At 39.6% G+C, this 22,888-nt stretch overlaps 1 protein-coding gene across 5 annotated transcripts in view; it reads right to left on the bottom strand.

Annotated features, from left to right (window-relative positions):
* Positions 1–22,888, bottom strand: part of lrch2 (leucine-rich repeats and calponin homology (CH) domain containing 2) — a 114,010-nt gene that overhangs the window by 74,088 nt on the left and 17,034 nt on the right. For all 5 annotated transcript variants that reach the window (XM_048544187.2, XM_048544193.2, XM_048544190.2 and 2 more), the window contains exons 2-3: positions 8,017–8,161; positions 5,376–5,502 (exon numbers count right to left, since the gene is read on the bottom strand). In XM_048544187.2, coding sequence (XP_048400144.2) covers positions 5,376–5,502; positions 8,017–8,161 — 272 coding nt within the window. The remainder of the gene's footprint in view (positions 1–5,375; positions 5,503–8,016; positions 8,162–22,888) is intronic.

The raw sequence follows: 22,888 nt of genomic DNA, 5'->3' as shown, positions 1-22,888 counted from the left end.
CTAATCACCTGCACAAGATTAAGCCTCATCTTTGGCTTAAATGGGAGAACCTTTATTTTTAAACTATATCCCTTAATTTTGGATGCATGTTCAAAGCAAATCACTTTCTCAGCATCTGTCCTGTCAAGCTCCCGCAGGGTTACTTCTGATTTTAAAAAATTAAGATCGCCTCTTATACTTGTAAACACTAACGAAAATCCTTCCACATTACAGAATCCCTTCATCCCAGGAACTGTACCTGAACTGATTTCAATGCAAACGTAGCTCACAAATTAAATGTCCAAAACTGTACAGCAATGCCCTAATCAGAAAACTCTGCTACATTTACACTGCATTCTCCCATAAAAAAGTACAACCCATTTGCTTTCTTAAACGCTTGCTATATTTGCAAGCTAACGTTTTATGATTCATTACAAAGACACCCAGGTCTTCTGTACTACAATAGTCTCTATTTAAATATTATATCGCTATTCTATTTTTCCAGTGAAAGCAGGCAAATTAACATTTTCCCATTTGTACTCCATGTGCCAATTTTTGCACATTCACTTTACCTACCCCTATCCCTTTGCAAACTCTTTATATCTTAGTTATAACTTGATTTCCTACATATCTATTGTCAGAAGGTAGGTTAAGTGAGTGGCAGCAGTGTGGCAGATGGATCAATGGCCAATGAGAGATCATTTATTTTTGACTGTAAAGTGATAGACCCAAATATAATTCACACAATGAAATCTCAAAAACAGGTTCAAAGGACATTTAGGGGTCCATATAACAGAGGTCTAAATTGTAGCAGAGATAATGGATTCTCCAGCATCTGCAGTTCCCAAGATAATAAAGCGTGAAGCTGGATGAACACAGCAGGCCAAGCAGAATCTCAGAAGCACAAAAGCTGACGTTTCAGGCCTAGACCCTTCATCAGAGAGGGGGAATGGGGTGAGGGTTCTGGAATAAATAGGGACGGGGGGGGGGGGGGAGGCGGACCGAAGATGGAGAGAAAAGAAGATAAGTGGAGAAGAGAGTATAGGTGGGGAGGTAGGGAGGGGATAGGTCAGTCCAGGGAAGATGGACAGGTCAAGGAGGTGGGATGAGGTTAGTAGGTAGGAAATGGAGGTGTGGCTTGGGGTGGGAGGAAGGGATGGGTGAGAGGAAGAACCATTCGCGAACCATTTCAACTCCCCCCTCCCATTCTTTGGATGACATGTCCATCATGGGCCTCCTGCAGTGCCACAAGGATGTCACCCGAAGGTTGCAGGAACAGCAACTCATATTCCGCTTGGGAACCCTGCAGCCCAATGGTATCAATGTGGACTTCACCAGCTTCAAATTCTCCCCTTCCCCCACCACATCCCAAAACCAGCCCAGTTCGTCCCCTCCCCCCACTGCATCACACAACCAGCCCAGCCTGTCTCTGCCTCTCTAACCTGTTCTTCCTCTCACCCATCCCTTCCTCCCAACCCAAGCTGCACCTCCATCTCCTACCTACTAACCTCATCCCACCTCCTTGACCTGTCCGTCTTCCCTGGACTGACCTATCCCCTCCCTACCTCCCCACCTATACTCTCCTCTCCACCTATCTTCTTTTCTCTCCATCTTCGATCCGCCTCCCCCTCTCTCCCTATTTATTCCAGAACCCTCACCCCATCCCCCAACTGATGAAGGGTCTAGGCCCGAAACATCAGCTTTTGTGCTCCTGAGATGCTGCTTGGCCTGCTGTGTTCATCCAGCTTCCCTCTTTATTATCTAAATTGTAGCAGTCAAGTACAAAATTATAATTTAAAAAGTTAATACAATGTGTTAGCTTTCAAAACTAGAGGACTATTGCAAAGTGTTGCGGCAGTTGCAACTAAACAAGTTTATTCACAACCTTCGTATCACATTGGGTCCTGAAATGAGCTCCTGGCTTCACGTTCATGGCATCACTAAGGCTCCCTATTTCCATTTTATAACATCCCCTGCTTTTGCAGCTCATCTGCCTGAAATCCTCAACCATGTCTTCATTAATTATCAGGAGACTGAATTATTCCAATATCCCAGCCAGTCTCCCACATTCTATTTTCCACGATCCTGAGGTCATCCAAAGCTCTGCTGCCCTTCATTTAGCTTGCTACAAGTCCATGAAAATGCTTAGACTTACTGACACTGGTCCCCAGTTAAACAATGTTTTGGTTTTAAAGTTGCCATTGTTTACCAATTCTCCCAGAACATTAACCTCCCTGTCTCAAGTCTCCTCCAGTCTACAAACTGCTAGGACATATGCATTCCTCTGATTCTGGCTTTTTGTGCATCCCTAATATTATTTACTCCACTATGAGTGGTCATACTTTCAGCTGCCTTGGTTCCAAGCTCTGGAATTTTCTCCCTACATCTTTCCCCTGTCTCGCAACCTCACTTTTCTCCTTTGAAGCATCTCTTAAAACCTACCTCTTTGACCAAGCTTTTAGTCATCTGACCAATCAGATCCTTATACTCTGCAAATTTTATTTTACACTGCTCCTGTGAAGCACCTTGAGTTATTACATAAAAGGAACAGCATAAGTATAAGCTGTATACAACCATGCAAAGCTGCGGTCAGATCACATAAGGAGCGCTATTTCAGAGTTCTCCAAAACATTCCATCATGGAAAGGATATAGTGGTCCTTGTAGTAGTGCAGTGCTTGGCCAGAAATAGACACATCCTTTGAACGACTAGAATGACTAAGGATTTGCTTATAAGATGATTCCTGAACTCTTTTTTTTATACATTGCAATACAAACAGTGATTCCATTGAGAATTACAGAATCTTAAAAGGAACTGAGCTAAATGGTGAGACATGTATGATAGAAATGAAGGAACAGGAGGAGCTAATTGAGTCTAATAGAAATGTTCAATTTTAGATAAAGCATGTAATTTTATCTGCTTCAGGTAAAGGCAGCACAAATTTATGACTAGTACAAGCAATTGAGAAAAGAAAAGCTAGAATGATCAGCGCTAGTGCAATACAAATATATATTAATGACCTAGATGAGGAAAGCGAACGTACCATAGCAGATGACACAAACATGTTTAGGAAGGCAAATGATTACACAAAAGGATCCATATAGGGATGTGGATAGGTTAAATGAATGGGCAGAGCTTGGCTGAATGAGTATACTGTTGGAAAGTGTGAAGTTACCCATGTTGGATGGACAAATGAATTAAGAAGCTGAAAGTTATATAAGTGGCAAATGTACTACAGAAAGCTGCAGAACAGAGGGGTTTGGGGTCTGTATATGAAACACAAAAAGCTAGCACCCAAGTTATCCAAGCAGATAATAGGGAAGGTGAATGGAATGCTGATCTAACCTTTAAAGGGAATGGATTACGAAAACAGAAGTCTTGCTAGAACTATACAAGAAATCCCTCCCTTCAGGTATTATGGGTCTACCTACGGCACATGAACTACAGCGTTTGAGGAATACAGCTCACTGCTTGAGAAGGTAGCAGTCAGGGATGGGCAAGTGACACTGTCCCATGAGTGAATTTAAAAACAGGTAGCACTCAGACCGCACCTAGAATAGTGGGAACAGTTTTTGGCCCCTTAATCTAGGAAAAGATATACAAACAATGGAGGAAAGGTTCTGAGGAAGGGTCACTGGACCCGAAACGTTAACTTTTTTTTCTCCTTCACAGATGCTGCCAGACCTGAACTTTTCCAGCAACTTTGTTTTTGTTCCTGATTTACAGCATCTGCAGTTCTTTTGGTTTTTAATATACAAACATTGGAGTCCGTCCAAAGAAGGTTTATTCAGTTGACTCCAGGTACGAAGCGGCTGTCTTATAAGGAGAGATTGAGCAGGATTGGTCTGTTCTTATTGGAGTTGTAAAAATGAGTGGCAATTTAAGTTAAACATACAGGAAACTTAGGAGGCTTGACAGGGTTGATGCGGAGAGGTTGTTGCCCTTTGTGGAAGAGTCTAAAGCAGAGAGCATAATCTCAGAGTAAGGGGTTGCTATTTAAGATGGAGATGAGGAGGAATTTTTCTCTCAGAAAGTATCAAATCTTTGGAATTGTTGAGATGGAGCCATTAAGAATAAAAATCTGTCTCAGCCTTGAATAGTGAGTAAGGGAATCAAGGTTATGGGGACAGGGCAGGAAAGTGGTTGACTCTGAACTACCCTCTGGGCAATTAGGGATGGGCAATAAATGCTGCCTGGTCAGCAACACCCCCATCCTGTGAATGAATAAACGAAGTACAGGATTATCAGAGCAATCGCAATCTCATTGCTATTCAAATGGATAAAACGGCCTACTTCTGTACTTACTTCTTATGGTGTTAAGGAACATTTTCTATAGGTTCGTCATCTCAGATATCTACTGAAGTTGAAGAATGTTAGCAGAAAATTACCGAAATAAAGTTTAGTGATTCCAGTAAGGAGTTAGCTGAGGCACAAGCTGGACTGTTTGTACGTTGAGAGATAATGGGAACTGCAGATGCTGGAGATTCCAAGATAATAAAATGTGAGGCTGGATGAACACAGCAGGCCAAACAGCATCTCAGGAGCACAAAAGCTGACGTTTCGGGCCTAGACCCTTCATCAGAGAGGGGGATGGGGGGAGGGAACTGGAATAAATAGGGAGAGAGGGGGAGGCGGACCGAAGATGGAGAGTAAAGAAGATAGGTGGAGAGGGTGTAGGTGGGGAGGTAGGGAGGGGATAGGTCAGTCCAGGGAAGACGGACAGGTCAAGGAGGTGGGATGAGGTTAGTAGGTAGCTGGGGGTGCGGCTTGGGGTAGGAGGAAGGGATGGGTGAGAGGAAGAACCGGTTAGGGAGGCAGAGACAGGTTGGACTGGTTTTGGGATGCAGTGGGTGGGGGGGAAGAGCTGGGCTGGTTGTGTGGTGCAGTGGGGGGAGGGGATGAACTGGGCTGGTTTAGGGATGCAGTGGGGGAAGGGGAGATTTTGAAACTGGTGAAGTCCACATTGATACCATATGGCTGCAGGGTTCCCAGGCGGAATATGAGTTGCTGTTCCTGCAACCTTCGGGTGGCATCATTGTGGCAGTGCAGGAGGCCCATGATGGACATGTCATCAAGAGAATGGGAGGGGGAGTGGAAATGGTCTGCGACTGGGAGGTGCAGTTGTTTGTTGCGAACTGAGCGGAGGTGTTCTGCAAAGCGGTCCCCAAGCCTGTTTGTACGTTTATGGTTACATTGACATTCTATGGTGTGTCTGAGACTTTAGGAGCTTGGATTAAAATTTTACCTTATTTTTCAAAGAACACAAGTGATTGAATTTCAAATTCCAGTTATCATCTAAGTTAAAGACCTTTGCATTTAAACAGCTGATGCAGGACGCATTGTCACATTAATTAATTTATCTTTACCATTAATGCAGCAAAGCAAATTTGGACTTACCAATTCCATTAGATCTTTAAGTTTTCCAATTTCCTCTGGAAGGGAAACTAACTTATTGTTGCTTACAACTAAAACTTTAAGTGGAAGATTAAATAAATATTTTGGCAAGGTTGATAGAAGATTTCGACTGGAAAAGGAAACAAAATTCAAAGCTAAGTAAATTAACTGAACTTCTAAAAACACAAAAAAAACCACAAGAAACCTGTTTATTGTGTGATAGGGTGTACAACTATAAAAGACAGGTTGCCAGAAAAGCTTTCCATCCTACAGGATGGCAATTTTCATTTTCTGTAAAATCCGTTTTATTTAACTATTTTGCAAATATTTCACAACAAATACATTTCAATCAATTACTGAAACTTCTGCACAGAAATACTGCTACATTTCACAGATCCACAACTCATTCCATGCATGTTCATAAACTTAACATAAATATATCTATAAATTCAAATGTTTTGCTGTGACAGAAATATTAAGTTATTTACAATTAAGTTGACTTTATAATTGATGAATTATTTCTGATGTCCAGTTAGGTAACTATGGCATCTAGTTTTTAAGTACACGGTTCCAGAAATCGTCAAGAAAGAATGATCCAATAATGTGCATTAGGTGTAACTTGAAGCAGGAAGGCAGATCAGAACATACAGGGTACCTTGTTCGCACCAATAATAAGATCTTTTACGCGTGCTTTGAGCACACAAAATGTCTCAGGATAACCTCTCATTCAAAAAGATATCACCAATGATACAGCATTCTGTTAATAGTGCAGTCAAGTGTCAGCCTGCATTATGAGCTCAAATTCATAAACAGGGCTTGAACCAAATTATTCTGATCCAGCAATGTTTTTTATGGAACCATGCTGACAACAGGTCTCTAGTCATTCTCAAGGTCTCAGAAGGACTGCCAAGGGGTGTCCCAAATCCTGTAGATTATCATAGCTCAATCTATTCCTTTGGCATTATATACTTAATGATCAAAAGACTACTGATCAAGAAGTAAATTATCCTCGGCCATTGGAAAACGTTCCCATGTGAAAATATGCTTTGAAACCAACATAGCTGGCCAAACTATCCAAATACAGCGACAACAATAACTTTTACATGGCTAGAAATTTTGTGGTGAATAACTCAACTGTCACTCCAGCTCCTGCCAATAATCTACACAGCACAAATCAGGAGCACGATGCTTCATGATGCTTCTTCACCTACCTAATGAGTGCAGCTCCTACAACACTCAAGTAGCTCAACATCAGCCAAGACAATGCTGCCCACATAATTCACCATCTTCAAGAATGAAGAAAAAAAGATGCATTATCTACAAAAGACACTGTACCAATTCAAAAAGACCCTTCAGTGCAGGTTTCAGAAACCACAGCCTCTATTACCTAGAAGGTCAAGATCAGCAAATTCTTGGGGCACCCATTTGCAAATATCCTTCAAACCCTATATCATTCTCATGTGGAACAACATTACTGTTCTTCACTGGCACTGCGTTGAAATCCCAGAAATCTCTTCCTAACACAACGGTGAGTGGGCCTACACCCAAGTAATACAGTGGTTGAAAGTGACAGCTCACCATTGCCTTCTCAAGGACAATTAGAGACTAACACTAAATGCTGGCCTAGCCAGAGACCCACATTTCACATGCAAATAAAACAAATCATTACCAAAGAGGGCAAAAAAATTTTGCCATTCTGATGAAAGGTTACCGACCAGAACAGTTAACCGTTTCTCCCTTCACAGATACTTCCAGACCTTGCTCAGCTTTTCTAGCATTTTCTGTTTTTACTAAGAAATTATGAAACTTACTAAATTAACAAAAATCCAACCAGTGTATATAAAGTATCTTTATCTACATTAAAAGGTAAAGTTGCCATCGTCCTCCTGGATCGTAAGACTGCTCACTCATTAGAAAGACACAGGAGACGAATTAACCAGAAGGTCACTAGATGTCAACTGAATGGAAAGGCTGAAGTTATTTTGCAGTAGCCACACCAGGTGCAGTTACTGAACTCATACTCTTGGCATCACACTGCACTGCCAATCAGCCAGGCAGCCAACTGACCTGAGCAATGCTCCCTGCCAAAGTGCAATTAAATGCTTTGTATCCTCATCCAATTGTGCATTGGAGGTACCCAAAAATATTTAGTAAATAATTTGAACGATTACAATGGTTACTACTATTGACCAACATCATTTTGTGCTTCAGATTTGCTCAGAATGCCAAGTGATCCTGAGTCAAAAAGTTCAAGACGTGCTCCAGAATCTGAGCTCAATTTAGACTACCAGCACAATAACAATCCTATATTTTGACAATATTTGACCCAGCGCTTTGAATGAGACATCAAACTGAAACCATCTGCTTTGATTGATAAAAACTGATGCAAACATTTACGACATTTATTTAGACGTTACCCTCAAAAAATTTCTAGTTAAAGAAGATGCACACCGCAATCAAAGCAACTCAAGAATTAAAACTGCAGATGTGTTGAGAAAAAGGAGTAAAGTTTAAAAGGATGACACAAATGTTGCCTTATGCTCACTTTACGAAAAGTGAAGATTTAATAACCTAGGTTATCAAAGGAGTTCATTGTAAATTCTACTGTTGTGCAGAAACTCAGAACAGGCAGTTAAAGACTTACCTAATATTTAAGAAAGTTAACATTTGCAGATTAACAACAGTTTCTGGAATGCATTTGATGCAGTTGTGATACAAGTGTAATGTCTCCAATGGCGCAAACAAGCAAACTTCTTGTGGGAGTTCAATTAATCTGTTCTTGGAGAGATCTGGGGGGAAAAAAGGGATATGTGTACAACTTCAAGCTTAGAACTGATGTCATACGCAGGCTTAATTCACAAGGCATTTTGGAAATAACAATTTTACTTGGCATTTAAACATACATACATTGTATCAGAATTCACGATCAAAAAAGCCATTTGGAATCGTCCAAGCACGTTTTTAATTGCTGAATTACCCATTTTCTACTTCAGAACCTTATGACAGAATAACACTGAAGTCACCCTCATTTAATTGGAAATTTTAGAAGCCGAAAAACAAAAATCAAAACTAGTTGAATTGATCCACTGCACTAAATATACATCAACTGGGACACCTCCAAAATTAATTACTCATAAAAATTAAACTATCCACAAAATACATTTGTTTAGTGAAGTTATTCACCTGTATAAGGCCAGGTCTAAGGGACACATTCAGGAATTCTTATGTGACATTAAATACAAATGGAATTCAAGTCAAAGCCTTATTGTAAGAAGGGACTTGATGCTCTCAAGACAGGCTTTGAAATAATGCTCAAAACACAGTTTACTGTCTATTGTGGAGCACACGCCACCAAGAGGCAAAGAAGAATTGTTATTTCAGAAAGGTCATATAAGAATTCATCTTCATCAAGACATACAGTCTCAATTACCCACAAAACAAACAGATGCGAAGCACCTAGCAGAAATAATATTTAAAATAAAGTTTTCTTGCTTCCAGTTTCAATTGTTTTAAGTGTTTATAAGATGACCTATTCAGAACAGATTTGGCCTTTCAAGAATCTGTGCAATTTAGCATTACTGCATAAACATGTATGGCGACTAAAGAGAACTTGTAGAATTTTATCAGTGATAATGGGAACTGCAGATGCTGGAGAATCCAAGATAACAAAGTGTGGAGCTGGATGAACACAGCAGGCCAAGCAGCATCTCAGGAGCACAAAAGCTGACGTTTCGGGCCTAGACCCTTCATCAGAGAGCTCTCCGATGAAGGGTCGAGGCCTGAAACGTCAGCTTTTGTGCTCCTGAGATGCTGTTTGGCCTGCTGTGTTCATCCAGCTTCACACTTTGTTATCTTGTAGAATTTTAACCTGGCCAATAATAGCATCTGTCTGAATGGGCAACCGAAGTCTAAGTACCATCACAGAGGGAGGAATTGATGCAAATGTTAATTAACTCCATTGTTAAAATTAATACATTTATTAGTATGTCTGGAATTAGAATGAGTGCAGCAACTGGTCATTTAATCTCTCCTGCCTTTCATTCTCAAGAGCCCTTCTTCCAAACCCCACTATCGCTCTTCACTTCCTCCATGCTATCCCAACTTCAGATATTGCACGACAAAAAAATGGCAGAGAAAGAAAGCAAGCCACATACAGAGCAACTACAGTACGATACCAAATACAGACCAAAGGGATTTTAATGTGAGAGATTTTATATTTGCCATGCCAGAGTGGTGGTGGGGTGGAATATTCAGGAGGAACAATAAATATGTACTCAGTGTTGTCCTGACTTTTCAATGTATTCAATTTGCTGTATTACCGGTTTGAGTAGGCATGTTTGCGTCTTCCTCTCTTTGGCTGTGTTTTTGCTTCTTATTCGCCCACAATATATGTGCATGTTGCTGGCTGGGCCAATATTGATTGCCAATTTCCAAATGCCCTTGAGAAGGTGGGGGGTGAGCCTCTATATTGAGCTACTACAGTGCTTGAATGTAAGTAACCCACAGAGCTGTTAAGTAAGGGAGTTCCAGGTGGATGTTTGTCATCTTCAGGGATAAGCAAGACACAAAGGATGGATGATGAATATAATTAAAATGTGAAATAGGGAATAAGCAACTGAAGTTTTAGCAAGTTCAAGCTTTTGAATATTAGAAATCTGAATTTACTACGAAGCACATTGTTTTTCTTCACTTATCTACAGGATAGAGAACCCAACAAGTATATATTTATTGCCCTTCCTGAATGTTCCATGGATTGATAGATCTAATCTTTAAACTGCTTCATTCGTTATAAATGATACTGCTCCAATAGTACATAGTGAAGCGAATTCCATGATTTTCACTCAATGATGAAGAAATTAACACTCATGTCCAAGGATGACATGCAACTTGGGGAAAAGAATGCTGGTGACCCCGTTTCATGCTGCCAATGCTCCTGCTCTTCATGGGGGTACAGTTTCTAGGTCTGCAGGAATTTATAGGAGAGCAAGTCCAGTACATTCCTGCAGTGTATCCTGTACATAGTAGATTCACAATGATCACATAAGATGATATTGTTTTGACCTTCCCAACTTGCAAATGGTGATAGAGGTGAGCCAGCTACCAGTTACTACCAGTCAAGCACTGATATGGTTGCTCCAGTTTTACTTCTGAAACTTAAAATGAGTCAGATATTGCATGTAATGGCTGAGTCAGTGAAAGTTAAAACGCAGCTGTTGGGTATGGCTGCGATTTTTTGTTGATGCTAGAGTTGGCACTTCAGTAACATGTTACCTGTCACTAGTCAGTCCAGGTCCTGTTCTACGCTGTCATGCACGGCATCATTATCAAAACAAAAAGGAAACAAACATTCGCATATAACTCCACTTCTATAAAACAGACAATCATTGATGAAGGAGTTAATAATTGTTGCAGCATGGTCACTAACATGAGAATCACCCTCTGATAACCACTGCAGGGGAAGTTGATTTTGACTATGTAGTCAGTTACTGAAGCATTTTCTCAGCAGCAGCAGGGATTTTCTCAATCGGTTAATGATGCTCAATGTTAAATATTAACTTGTCAGTTGCAAGGAAAGTGGGATACACACAGGCAGCAGGTTCCTCTTCTCGTTTGAAAATTATGAAACTTAATGGCTTTGGATCAGAATCAAGGCCAAGAGCTTCTCATGTCCAAGTTGTGTCCACCCTACATATAATTTAGTCCAACAGGATAGCCAATCTTGCCCGTAGTACAGGAAATACCAAAGAATGTTGCCAGCAGAACCTGGATTAATAAACAATAGATCTAATTCAATTGTGCAAGACAGCTCATTGCTAATTTAGCCTGAAAGACAGTTCACAATTCCACATTTATTGGCAGGGAGAGGTTTACAACGGCAGTTACCATAAGATGCAGCAGCAGAAATAGGCCATTTGGTTCATCGGGTTTGCTCTGTCATTCAATGAAATCACAGATGATCTGATAATCTTCAACTCCACTTCCCTACTATATCTCACAACCCGTGATCCTGTTTCTGATTAAAAGTCTGTCTGTCTGTCTCAGCTTTGAATATGATTAATGATCCAAAAAGTGTTCTGCAGATTCACCATCCTTAGAGTACAGATTCCTCTCCATCTGTGTAAATTGGCAACCTCTTACTGAGATTGTGCCCTCTGGTCCAAGAATTTCCCAAAAAGGGAAACAATCTCTCCTTACCTGCCCTGCCAAGTTGCCTACGGATATTATTTTTCAATATTGTGTCCTCTCATTCTTCTAAATTCCAATCAATACCAGCCCAATCTACTCAACTTCTCCCGATAAGAAAATTTCCACAGATCAACTTCGTGAACCTTCTATAGATGGCCTCAAAGGCCAGTATACTGTTCCATAAGTAAGGGGATCAAAACCATTCACAGTACCCTAGACATGGCTTGATTTTAACTCCCCCTCCCATTCCTTAGACGACATGTCCATCATGGGCCTCCTACAGTGCCACAATGATGCCACCCGAAGGTTGCAGGAACAGCAACTCATATTCCGCTTGGGAACCCTGCAGTCACAAGCTCCAAAATCTCCCGCTCCCCCACTGCATCCCAAAACCAGCCCAGCTCATCCCTGCCTCCCTAAGATGTTCTTCCTCTCACCTATCCTCTCCTCCCACCTCAAGCTGCACCTCCATTTCCTACCTACTAACCTCATCCCACCTCCTTGGCCTGTCCATCCTCCCTGAATTGACTTATCCCCTCCCTACCTCCCCACCTATACTCTCCACTCCACCTATCTTCTTTTCTCTCCATCTTCGGTCCCCCCCCATTTATTTCAGAACCCTCTCCCCATCCCCTCTCTGATGAAGGGTCTAGGCCCGAAACGTCAGCTTTTGTGCTCCTGCGATGCTGCTTGGCCCGCTGTGTTCATCCAGCTTCACACTTTGTTATCTTAGTTTGAACGAGCAATCGTTTATTTGTTGTTGGACAGTATGGCTGCACACTAAATCACAATTCATAAATACTGTGAATCAGAAAACATTAGGTTGATGTTTAAAAAAAATTTTACTTCGGTACAAAATGCATTCACAAAGTGCACAGCAATAATTTTGAGACACCATCAAAAATTCGATACATCAAAAGTTTCCAATAGCAACTCAAGCACAAAAACTTCAAAAGGATACCAATGCTTAGTACATATGCCAATATTTCAACTATGATTAGCAAACTGGGAGAATATGCCTCAGTTGACAAACTGTGCTAATGTGTGGAAAAGAGTTTTCCCTGACTGAATACTGCAACCTGACACTGTAGCATTTTAGACCAACATGTGTGGCATCACACTCGAAAGCTATTGTGACAGAAAGAACGCACAGCTTTTGTAGCAAATCCTTGCCGCTGGATAAACAGCACATCTCTTCACTCCACATTTATTACATGGAGAGTTGCTCAGCACAATGACCTAATTTGGTATGACACAGATATTTTAGCCCAGATTTACAAGGTGACCTACATTTTCTTTCAAAAAAATAAACACACATTACAATTTTCAAAAAGCTGTCAAATAACTTTTCTTTAAAAATTGTGTTGAATGAAGCCAAATGGGTGGCATTTAAAAAATTAACTTAAAATAACAGAATGTACTGACTACCACACCCCCACCTAATCTAAATGTACATCTACAAGCTAATAATTTGCAGTTGTCAAATTATTTTCATATTTCATAAACAAAGAAAACCAAAATCAAAAATATTTTGATAGTCAAAAAACTTCAGAGAAATTCCATCAATTATGGTGGCAGTTCCATAACCATTTCTTTTTGAGAAAATAATAAATGACCAATAAAAATGAATTAATAAAAGTCAAGAGCAACCATCTTTGCTCGACATTAGAAGACCAAACTGTTTTAGCATGTGTTTTACACATTTAACCACTATAAGAGGCCTTTTCCCCATCATATAAATGCTTTATAGCTTATACAAAACATTTATTGCACAGAAATAGACCATTCAGCTCAGCAAGCCACCCCAAATCTATCTCATCCCTTCTCCCTTTAGTGTTTATCTAACTTCCCCTTAAATATATCTTTGCTAATCACTTCAACAACTCAGTAGTGAGTTCCCAATTCTGATCATTGGTTAAAGAAGTTTCTCCTGAGGATCTGTAGTCTGTTACTGGCACAATAAAATTGAATGAGTGCGCATGTCAGAGAGAGAAAATAAGTGAATACACAATTGCTTGGTGTACAAAACATGAATGGTGCCAATAAAGGAGCTACAAAGTTGAAACTTTTTTTGTCTTGCACTCATGAGGATTGAAACACAATGAAAACAACTTTAAAAAGGAAACAATTTATAGCATGAGAAGAGAGATTACTGATCAGCTGGACTATGGTTGGCGTAAAAATGTAGCAGGAACTATCAATCAATCTTAGTTAACAGATTAACCAGTGTGTTGTATCCATCGCAACTTTCTCAATAAAGGAACAGGCATGCATGCACATAGTCCTTTTGTCTTCATTTTAGTCATACATTGGACTCTGTTCTGTGCAGACAAACGGAACGTGTCAACTTGTACCTTTACCAACAAGAACAGAACTATGGAAACAGCCAATGCCTACCACATCTTCATGGCACAACAGCACATGGTCACAGATATTTATTGGTTGCTTAGTGGCATGGTTAATTGCATTGCCAAACTGAACTGCTCATAGCGCCACAGATGTAAGGGCTGCCTAACATATAAAAAAACTGGCATCCCTATCTGATTTATGACCAATTTCACACAAACTGCAATGATCAAGTTGTCTGGTGATTTGCTGCAACCAGCTTTAAACAGGTTTTCCATTTACAGTGAAGGATTCTCTCAGATTTGCAATAACCACCTAGGGCCCGCATATCGATAGCAATGCCATGTCTGTATTCTCATGTGACATTTCCAGCCTGCTCACCAATGTAACTCAAGTAACCCATAGGCATCTACACTAGGGCACTATATAATTGTGATCGAGGCCTGTTATCATTGAGTGAATCGGTATTCGCAACTTATGAGCTCAGCAACACTCAGTTGAGTTCAATTTTAATAAAATCATACATGCCCGAACATATCCCCTTACAAATTTCTTATAAGTAAATGATACATTTGCTATATTTCAAACTGCAGTTGCATGCAAGAAATTTAGGTATTAAGGCATTCCATCCTGCATTCAAATACTCCTCTGAAATACAACAATCATATGAGCTCTTTTTTCTTGATGTGCCAGTTGAGAAAATCCACTAGGGAGTTCTTCACTACATTCCGTCACAAGCATACCTTCACTGGTCAAAACAAAAAGCACTGGATTTCTCTAATTCCATGTAACTCGAGATGCATCTTACCGAAAACTTCAAATAGAAGCTGAGCCTACTACTGACCCTGCAAAGTTGATGCTGATACAGAGTGCATCATAGCCATTCTCCAAGGAAGTAACAGATGAAGCTGCCTGTTTCAAATTGCTACAGAGCAGTAGCAACATGAATGATGTTTGCCAACAACAGGGTGCTATCAAGCCAAATATTCTGTTTATCACACAAATGAGTAACATGGTTAGGAAGTTCAGTGCTGCTGTAAGGCTAAGTACACAGACCATGTATTCCAAAGGCTCCATTGACCGTATATCAGATGCTTGCAACAGGCAAGGTAGTGAACATGCCTAACCAGTCCTTGTTTGCAAAATTCAAAGCAGTCTTCCACATTAGATACTATTTCACAACTGGGCAATATTTACTAGACATTAATCTGACAATCATTTTACAAACATCGGCTCACTGTGTACCATATTGAAACGTATATTAATATATTCATATTAACACAAAGGGCCCTGTGTTTGCAGGCAAGAAAATAAACAGTATATCCGTTAATCTGAAACAAAGACAAAATCAAGTTTTGTTTTGGGCAAAACAGATTGACAGCTGTCACCTAAACACATCACCTGTCATCATCTAAATGGCACACATTCTCCACAACAACACCTACACTAACCAAAGCCCACTTGACATCTCATACAGTATACAATCTTGTTCTGTTTACATCAGTATTTTTTGCAAATGTCCTGACCCATGCAAGATGAAAAGCTTTGACAAATGGTACCTTTTTTCAGCAATTCAAGTTCTCTACTACCAAACTACCTAAAGGCCTTAATTGCTAAAAGCATTAAAGTAACAAATTCCTTTTCAAACTTGTCTTTTCTGTAAGAAGACAACTGCTCCCATTTCTGTTCTGGTCCTCAACTCCTGGAGGGTGTAAGAACATTGCTGATACAAGGTAGACGTGCTAATGAGCTATTGATAAGAATACAAAAAAAACCGCAACTCAACACCAATTCAATTAACAGCAAGATAACAGTGTGAAGCTGGATGCACACAGCAGGCCAAGCAGCATCTCAGAAGCACAAAGGCTGACGTTTCGGGCCTAGACCCTTCATCAGAGCAATTAACAGCAACCCTGCTTTGAAAGATGCATTAGAAAGAAAATAAAAACTTATTTATTTAACACACCTGCCATGATCTCTGGTACCTCGAAGCATTTGACAGCCAATCAAATACTTTTGAAACATAGGGCAGAATCTTAAAGGAAACTGGACAATATGGGTGAAGGTGAGATTTATGGCAAAAATGAAAGCAAGACTGGGCAAGTCCCATCGAGGTCAGGAGCAACTTGTACCAACATTTATGCTTTTGCCAAGTGGTAAGGCAAACTTCTCACAAGGCAATGTATGAGGTTTAAAGCTTGTTAAATGCTTTGTAACAGTCCTTAATATTTAACTTCTTATCTTAACAAATACGCTGAACAAACTAGGATGTTGTGAAATCTTGATATGGAAATCAGAGCTAGTACCTGGTGAATTCAGCTCATTGCTGGTATCTTCCATGTTGCTCAGTAACAAACAGCATCTCAGGACATGGTCCATGGGCAGCAACCCTCATCCAAGAGGAATGGCATCTGACACTGGTAAAACTCATAACCTGCAGGGTGGTTATGATGTACAGACCCACATAGCACAGTGCACCTGTAACTCCCATTGAGAGGCTGCTGCAGAGGTGTTTTGCATATAGGGAAACACTGCATGTTTATTCAACCAAATAACCATGTCAGAAGCTGGGTGCAGCCTAGTCCTAGTTGAAGCAGGAAATATGTTGGGGGCGGGGAGGGGCGTCACTCGCAAGCAGAGTCCATACGCAATCCAGATGCTTGGCCACGGTCAGTCATCAGTGTGGGATGTTCATCATCAGGGGACACAGTCCCCATTGTATGAACAATTTTTTTGAGGTCACCTCTGAATAGCCTAATCTTGATTTTAACATTATGCCATCTGATTCTGGACTCTCCCCACAGTAAGAAATAGGATAGACAGAAAGTAGCAGTCAAATCATTTCATCACTTTAAATAACTCAACTAGATCACTCCTATACAAATGGGAACACAAGTTAAATTTACCCAAATTGTTTTAATAATTTAACCATTTGCCTTCATGTTTGCTTTTAGAAGGAAATGTTTTCTGAGATTCCCTGGATGTCCAAGCCAAATTTACTGTTATGTATACTACTAACAAGCTTTATCAAGTTTGCAGATCAGAAACAATGCTAAGTCAGAGACAGAAGTGATGAATTGCTATTATAAACAGATCTACTCTGTCAATTTGTGTTCACCAGAATCATACAGCATGGAAACAGACCATTCGGTCCAAATCATTCATGCAAACCCCAGTTTTCCCCAAAGTAAACTCATCTCACTTGTCTGCATTTGGCCCACATCCCTTCAAGTCTACCTGATTCATGTACCTATACAAATGTCTTTTAAAAAGCTGTAACTGTACCTGCATCTACCACATCTTCAGGCAGTTCACTTGCAACGTTGCCATACATCTGCCGCCCTAAATACAGTATAATAATGTAATAAACAGCTTGCAACTTTCAAAACACCAAAATCTGAAAACCTGATCCCTCTCTACAAAACTCATTACCACAAAAATCAAAGTTTCAACTATAAGAATGTTTGATACCAAAGAATCATATCAGACTTCAAATATTAACACTTTCTCTTTCTACCAGACCAGCTAAGTTTCTGCAACACTCCTTGTTTTTATTTTATTTTATTTTCAAAGCAACTTCTCTTGTTGGAACATAAAACTCTTGACACACGTCAGTAGTGTAACAGAAGTAACTTCTGCCCCAAGGGTTATTGCTTTCTGACCCAAGCAGTGAGTGTCTCGAGGCTAATACTTCATTTTCATCCTGTTACAAATTCATTCTTAGCTAATCTCACATCAGATTATTGAGTCATCTTTGAAAAAGCAATCTCTTTGAACGCAGGTCCAAAATTTCTGAATTTTAAACAGATCTAGGAACTTAAATACTGGGGATTACGCATAAAGTCTTTGAACACAGAAAGAACGGTCAATAGGCTGGTTAAAAAAGAACACGGAAACTTTGGCTTCATAATTAGAAACAGAACATTAAGAACAAAAAGTTATACTCGGAATCACTGGCCACATCTCAGCTGGATGTGGATCTCCAGTTCAAAGCACCACATTTAGCTTTTAGAATTTGGTGACCATGAAAAACAGAAGACTGATAGGACATTTAAGGTAGTGATTAAAATCACTCACCTTTGAACAAGTGAAAAAACAAACTGCCACTGGAAACACGACAACAAGCAGATGGGGCAGATTCAATATATTTAAATGAAAGAATCATGATAAAAATGAAAATTTGTTTTACATGATGAGTTACAATTTGAAAGGTACTGCCTAAAGCAGGGTGAAAGCAAATACAATTGTACCTTTTGAAAAGTATATTGCCTCTTCAAAAATTTAAGACTACAATTTTTTTTCAATCCACAGCATAAATTTGTCAATCTTTCCATGCCTCACCTGTGGGCATTAGTTTTATGGGATACGAGCAAAATCTTTGAAGTACAACAGTCAAGAGTTTTAGATGTGGAAAAATACGTCAATGCCTCAGAATTCCTTATTCATTTCAGGTAAAATTTTTATTTTATGTTTTTGACATTTCAAAGGATGATACTGTTCATAATTTGCAACCAAAATGGTTCCACTTTAAAAAACCCTTATCTGTTTCTTTTCTAAACATCAAAATATGAAATTTATTTTAGTTGCACACTATAAAGATAAATATTACTGATAGCGTTACAGAATGGCTTAGTCAATAATCATGCAACATGTCTCAACATAGGTTAAATTATATCCAGCATCTATTTTAACATGCCAAGTAACTGACATAGCATGATAATGAGCATAGGGTTAAAGCAGAAAACCTCTTTCAGACTTGAAGATTGGTCATGCAATGAAGTATCCTTGTATCTGCCTTCAGGCAAATTCTCTCATTTGATTTGCATCACTGAGCAGATGCTCAAAATCAGCCATATGACAAGGCTAATGTCTCAAGTGAACAAAAACTGAGGTTGCCTTTCATCCGAGGGAATTTTGATTTATTTAATATAATGGCAATATTGATCAACAGGAAACAAAACCTTTTGTTCTGCTAACAGCTGCCCTTCTAATTACTATTATTTAATCTTTAATTGCTCCCCAACTGTTTCTGCGACATTCATTATTGCTGGGTAAGCCAAGGGCAGAAATACATTAAAAAAAAAACTAGGACCGGTATCCTAATGAAGTGAATGACAAGGGTTGCGGAAAGGGCTTGAAAGTAATTAGGTGGATGGGGACGACTTGGGGAAGTGGGGGTGGTAAGGGTATTCTTAAGTATATCTCTGTGGGGAAGAAGCATTCTACAAACAGGATAAGTCAGGGAAGTGAAACAGGGAATTGAAGGATTGTATTAAATTGAAAGCAAAAATATACATAATAGTGAGTTTTGAAAACAAAAATAAGATGACCAGGTAAAAAGGAGAAGATCAACTTTCAGGGTAAACTTGCAAATAATGTCAAAGCAGACAGCAAAGGTTTAAATATATAAAAAGGTAGAGAGAAGCCAAAGTGAATTTTGGCCCCTTAGAGAATGAGGGAGGGAAATAATAAATGGGGGCCCAGGAAATAAGAGTTGAATAAATAATACATGCATAAGCAAAGCTTATTTTAAAAGTCACCCTCAATAAGCTGGCAACAATTGTGTACTTCAGATATCAAAGTTTACCATATTATTCTGTTCAATTTTTTAAAAAAAAATTTACCTCAATGTAAATATACTTGTTACTCAACTGAACGACATGAAATATCAATAGTTGATTCAATTTCAAGTCAATTCCTCCTCAAATATCACGATCTACAGCGATGTCCAAGTAATCAGTTGAGGGTGCGAATGAGACACCTCTCTGCCAGGAGGTGTTGTTTAAGACAAAGTTGCATTAAGTGTTTTGTGCTGTAATTAAAATATGGCAGATGTGTAGAACCCTTGCATTATGTTTCTATTACTTTGTGCACGTTTTAAACATCCATTAAGTGGACTTCTTGATTATCTGGAAAATTATTAACTACAGGCCCAGGAGTATGTCAGTTGATCAAAGTGCATTTAAAAATACCGTATGTTTAAAATGTTTAAAAAGATAAATTTGACACTTATCCAAAGCTTAAATACAGCTTTCACCTCACAGTCCTTTTCTTCTACATTGTCTTTGATTGTGCTCACTGTTACGAGTCCTGGATCTATGATCTCTGTTATTATTGAAATTATATCAGTCAGATTTTAATATCATTAAAAACTAGGTAGGTATGATTTTTAACTTTTGCGCAACATGATCAGCATACTTACAAGTTTCAATCTTGGACACACTAACTCCCCCATACACACACACACACACACACACACACACACACACACACCTGCCATTTGTTTCCCCATAGTTTGCACTATAGTAACTATAATCATGTAGATTTATTCTTTGGTCATATTGCAGTATTCACATGCGAACAGTAAAAACCATTTTCATTACCATTCAATATTGCAAACAAACAGACAACCATTCTCAAAAATGATAGGTGAACAGAAGCAGGATATTGTCACCAGATCCACAAAAATTAGAAAAATCTACAAATTAATAATTAATGTGCAAAAGTACTATTTGTGTTGAAGACTTTTGGGATTTAACCTTATGAATGACAACACATCAAATACAAACAAAAACAACTTTAAACAATTCAGAAGCGGCCTAGTTTGAGGCCAAATCATCGAGTAAAAAAAGGATTCCATACCGCTTTAAAAGGACATAAAATCTCCACGAATATAAAATGCAATTACAAAATACAAATTCACAGAGAATCATTTGGAGGAGATGATGCAGGGCATTGCATTTTATTTCTGCAATGAACAGGGCATATTTTCCAACTTTCAATCAAAAGCAAAAGGTGGAGCAGATTCTGCAGTGGTCTCAAGGGTGTAGATTAACCAAGTACTCAATGTAAAAGTTTGATGCAAGTACGAATAAAAAGCTCCTGCAGCTTGAGGTCAAACACGGTTGATAAATAATACAGCCAACTCCCAAACACAAATGTTTTCTCAACCATACTCTTCAAATCGTGAGGAAACAATCAGCAAACAACTTGTAGCATTTGACCCAATGCGACTGTTATTCATGTGTCAACCCTGACCCTTTGAAGTGTTGAAGGCTATTCAACCTTGAGTATACTTGGCAAGCAATTATAGTTTCCCTTCCAGGTTCAGCAGTGTTTGCATTAGCACACTTCCACCAGAGGGCACTGTACAATAAGGAACATTAGCCACACCTAAATTCTTATGATTAGCAAGTTGACTTTGAGTGAGAAGCTGGATGTACACAGCAGGCCAAGCAGCATCCCAGGAGCACAAAAACTGACGTTTCAGGTCTAGACCTTGCATCAGAGGGGGCTGGATTCTCCAGCATCTGCAATTCCCATTATCTCAGATTTGAATTCATGCACGTTTGTTTTTACATTTCAAACAATACCCTAGTATCTAAAGAGTTCAACATGTACACAGCCTAATTTCATATACTGGACCTTTAAAAATACTGTTCAAGAGGTGACACAAATAAAAACAGAGGGAAAAAAAGTCAGTAGTAGTAGGCAATTGAACCCTTTCAGCCCACTCCACTATTCAACAAGATCATGGCTGATCCTCCGTCTGAACTCCATAATCTCACTCTTCCCTCTATACCCCTCAACATCTTTAGCTTCGAGAAATCTTTTTATTTCCTAAATACAATTAAGTGAATTGCTTTGTACGGTTTTCTGTGGCAGCGAATTCCAGTTTCACAACTCTCAAAGAAATTTCTCCTCATCTCAACCCGAAACAATTTACTACATATCGTGAGACTGTGGCCCCTTGTCCTGAACTCTTCGTTCAGGAGAAATCATCATCCCCCTATCTAATCTATCCAGCCCTGTCATAGGTTTCAATGTAATCCCCAGCATACACATGCAACAGAACACCAAGGGGATCCCTATTGCAGAAGCAGTAATGCAAAGGTTAGAATGGACAGCGCTCCCCAACATACAGTCCAACTTTGGATCCAATATGTAGATGACCTTCGTGGTTAGTAGATACAAAACTAAAGGAAACTATACAAATAACATCCCTACTGGGATAAAATTCAAAGGAAGAGAGAACAACCAACTACCCTTTCTGGATATAATGGTAGAATGCAATAACAGAGAACTTCAGAACAGAATATACAGCAAGACCACACATATGGACCAGATACTCGATTACACTAGCAACAACCCAGACACTCAAATGGAGCTGCATTAGGACACTATTTAAAACGAACCACTACACTTTGCAGCAACCTGGAACTATGCAAAGCAGAACGGCAGCACGTATATGAAGTCTTTAAAAGGAATGGATACCAAAAAACGCAATCTACCAACACCTCCAAGGCAGACCACAGCAGGAAGTCACAACACAATCAGATTCACTAATCACCCTACCACACATCAAGGACATTTCAGACATGCCCACAAGGCTACTCAGACCCTTGGGTACCAGAGTAGCCCACAAATGGACAACGGCCCTATGACAGCTACTGACCAACGTAAAGGATCCCATACCCAAAACCATCAAAACCAGTGTAATACTCAAAGTACCATCAAAAGCCTGTGAGAAACACTACACTGGCCAAACCGGAAGAAAGCTGACAATAAGGATACACACACATCAACTAGCCACCAAGACACACGGCCAATTCTGACTTGTCTCACTATACACAGACAATGAGGGACACAAATTCGACTGGGACAACATGTCCATTATCACACAAGCCAAACAGAGCCATGTCAGGGAATTCCTGGGCGGCCTGGTATTCCAACTGGAATGCCAAACTCACTGAATTAGACCCTGTGTACAAATCACTGAGAAACAGAGCTGTAAGTAATACCAACCATCCCAGCAAACTGAGGCATATAAATAAAAAGCCGGAGAGAACACCAACGCTTCTCTGGAGGCACGCAGACAATGTTACCTTGCAGGGTGACAAAACATTTGCAACCAGACCCAACAGCCCGGCGAGCATGTTTACAACCTCATCCACAGCCCAAGCTACAAATCTTCTGGAAAACAT

The sequence above is a fragment of the Stegostoma tigrinum genome, chromosome 15 (genome assembly GCF_030684315.1).
Source record: "Stegostoma tigrinum isolate sSteTig4 chromosome 15, sSteTig4.hap1, whole genome shotgun sequence".
In the NCBI taxonomy this organism is placed as follows: Eukaryota; Metazoa; Chordata; class Chondrichthyes; order Orectolobiformes; family Stegostomatidae; genus Stegostoma; species Stegostoma tigrinum.
The sequence above is the reverse complement of the archived record's forward strand: the minus strand, read 5'-3'. Positions and strand labels throughout refer to the sequence as shown.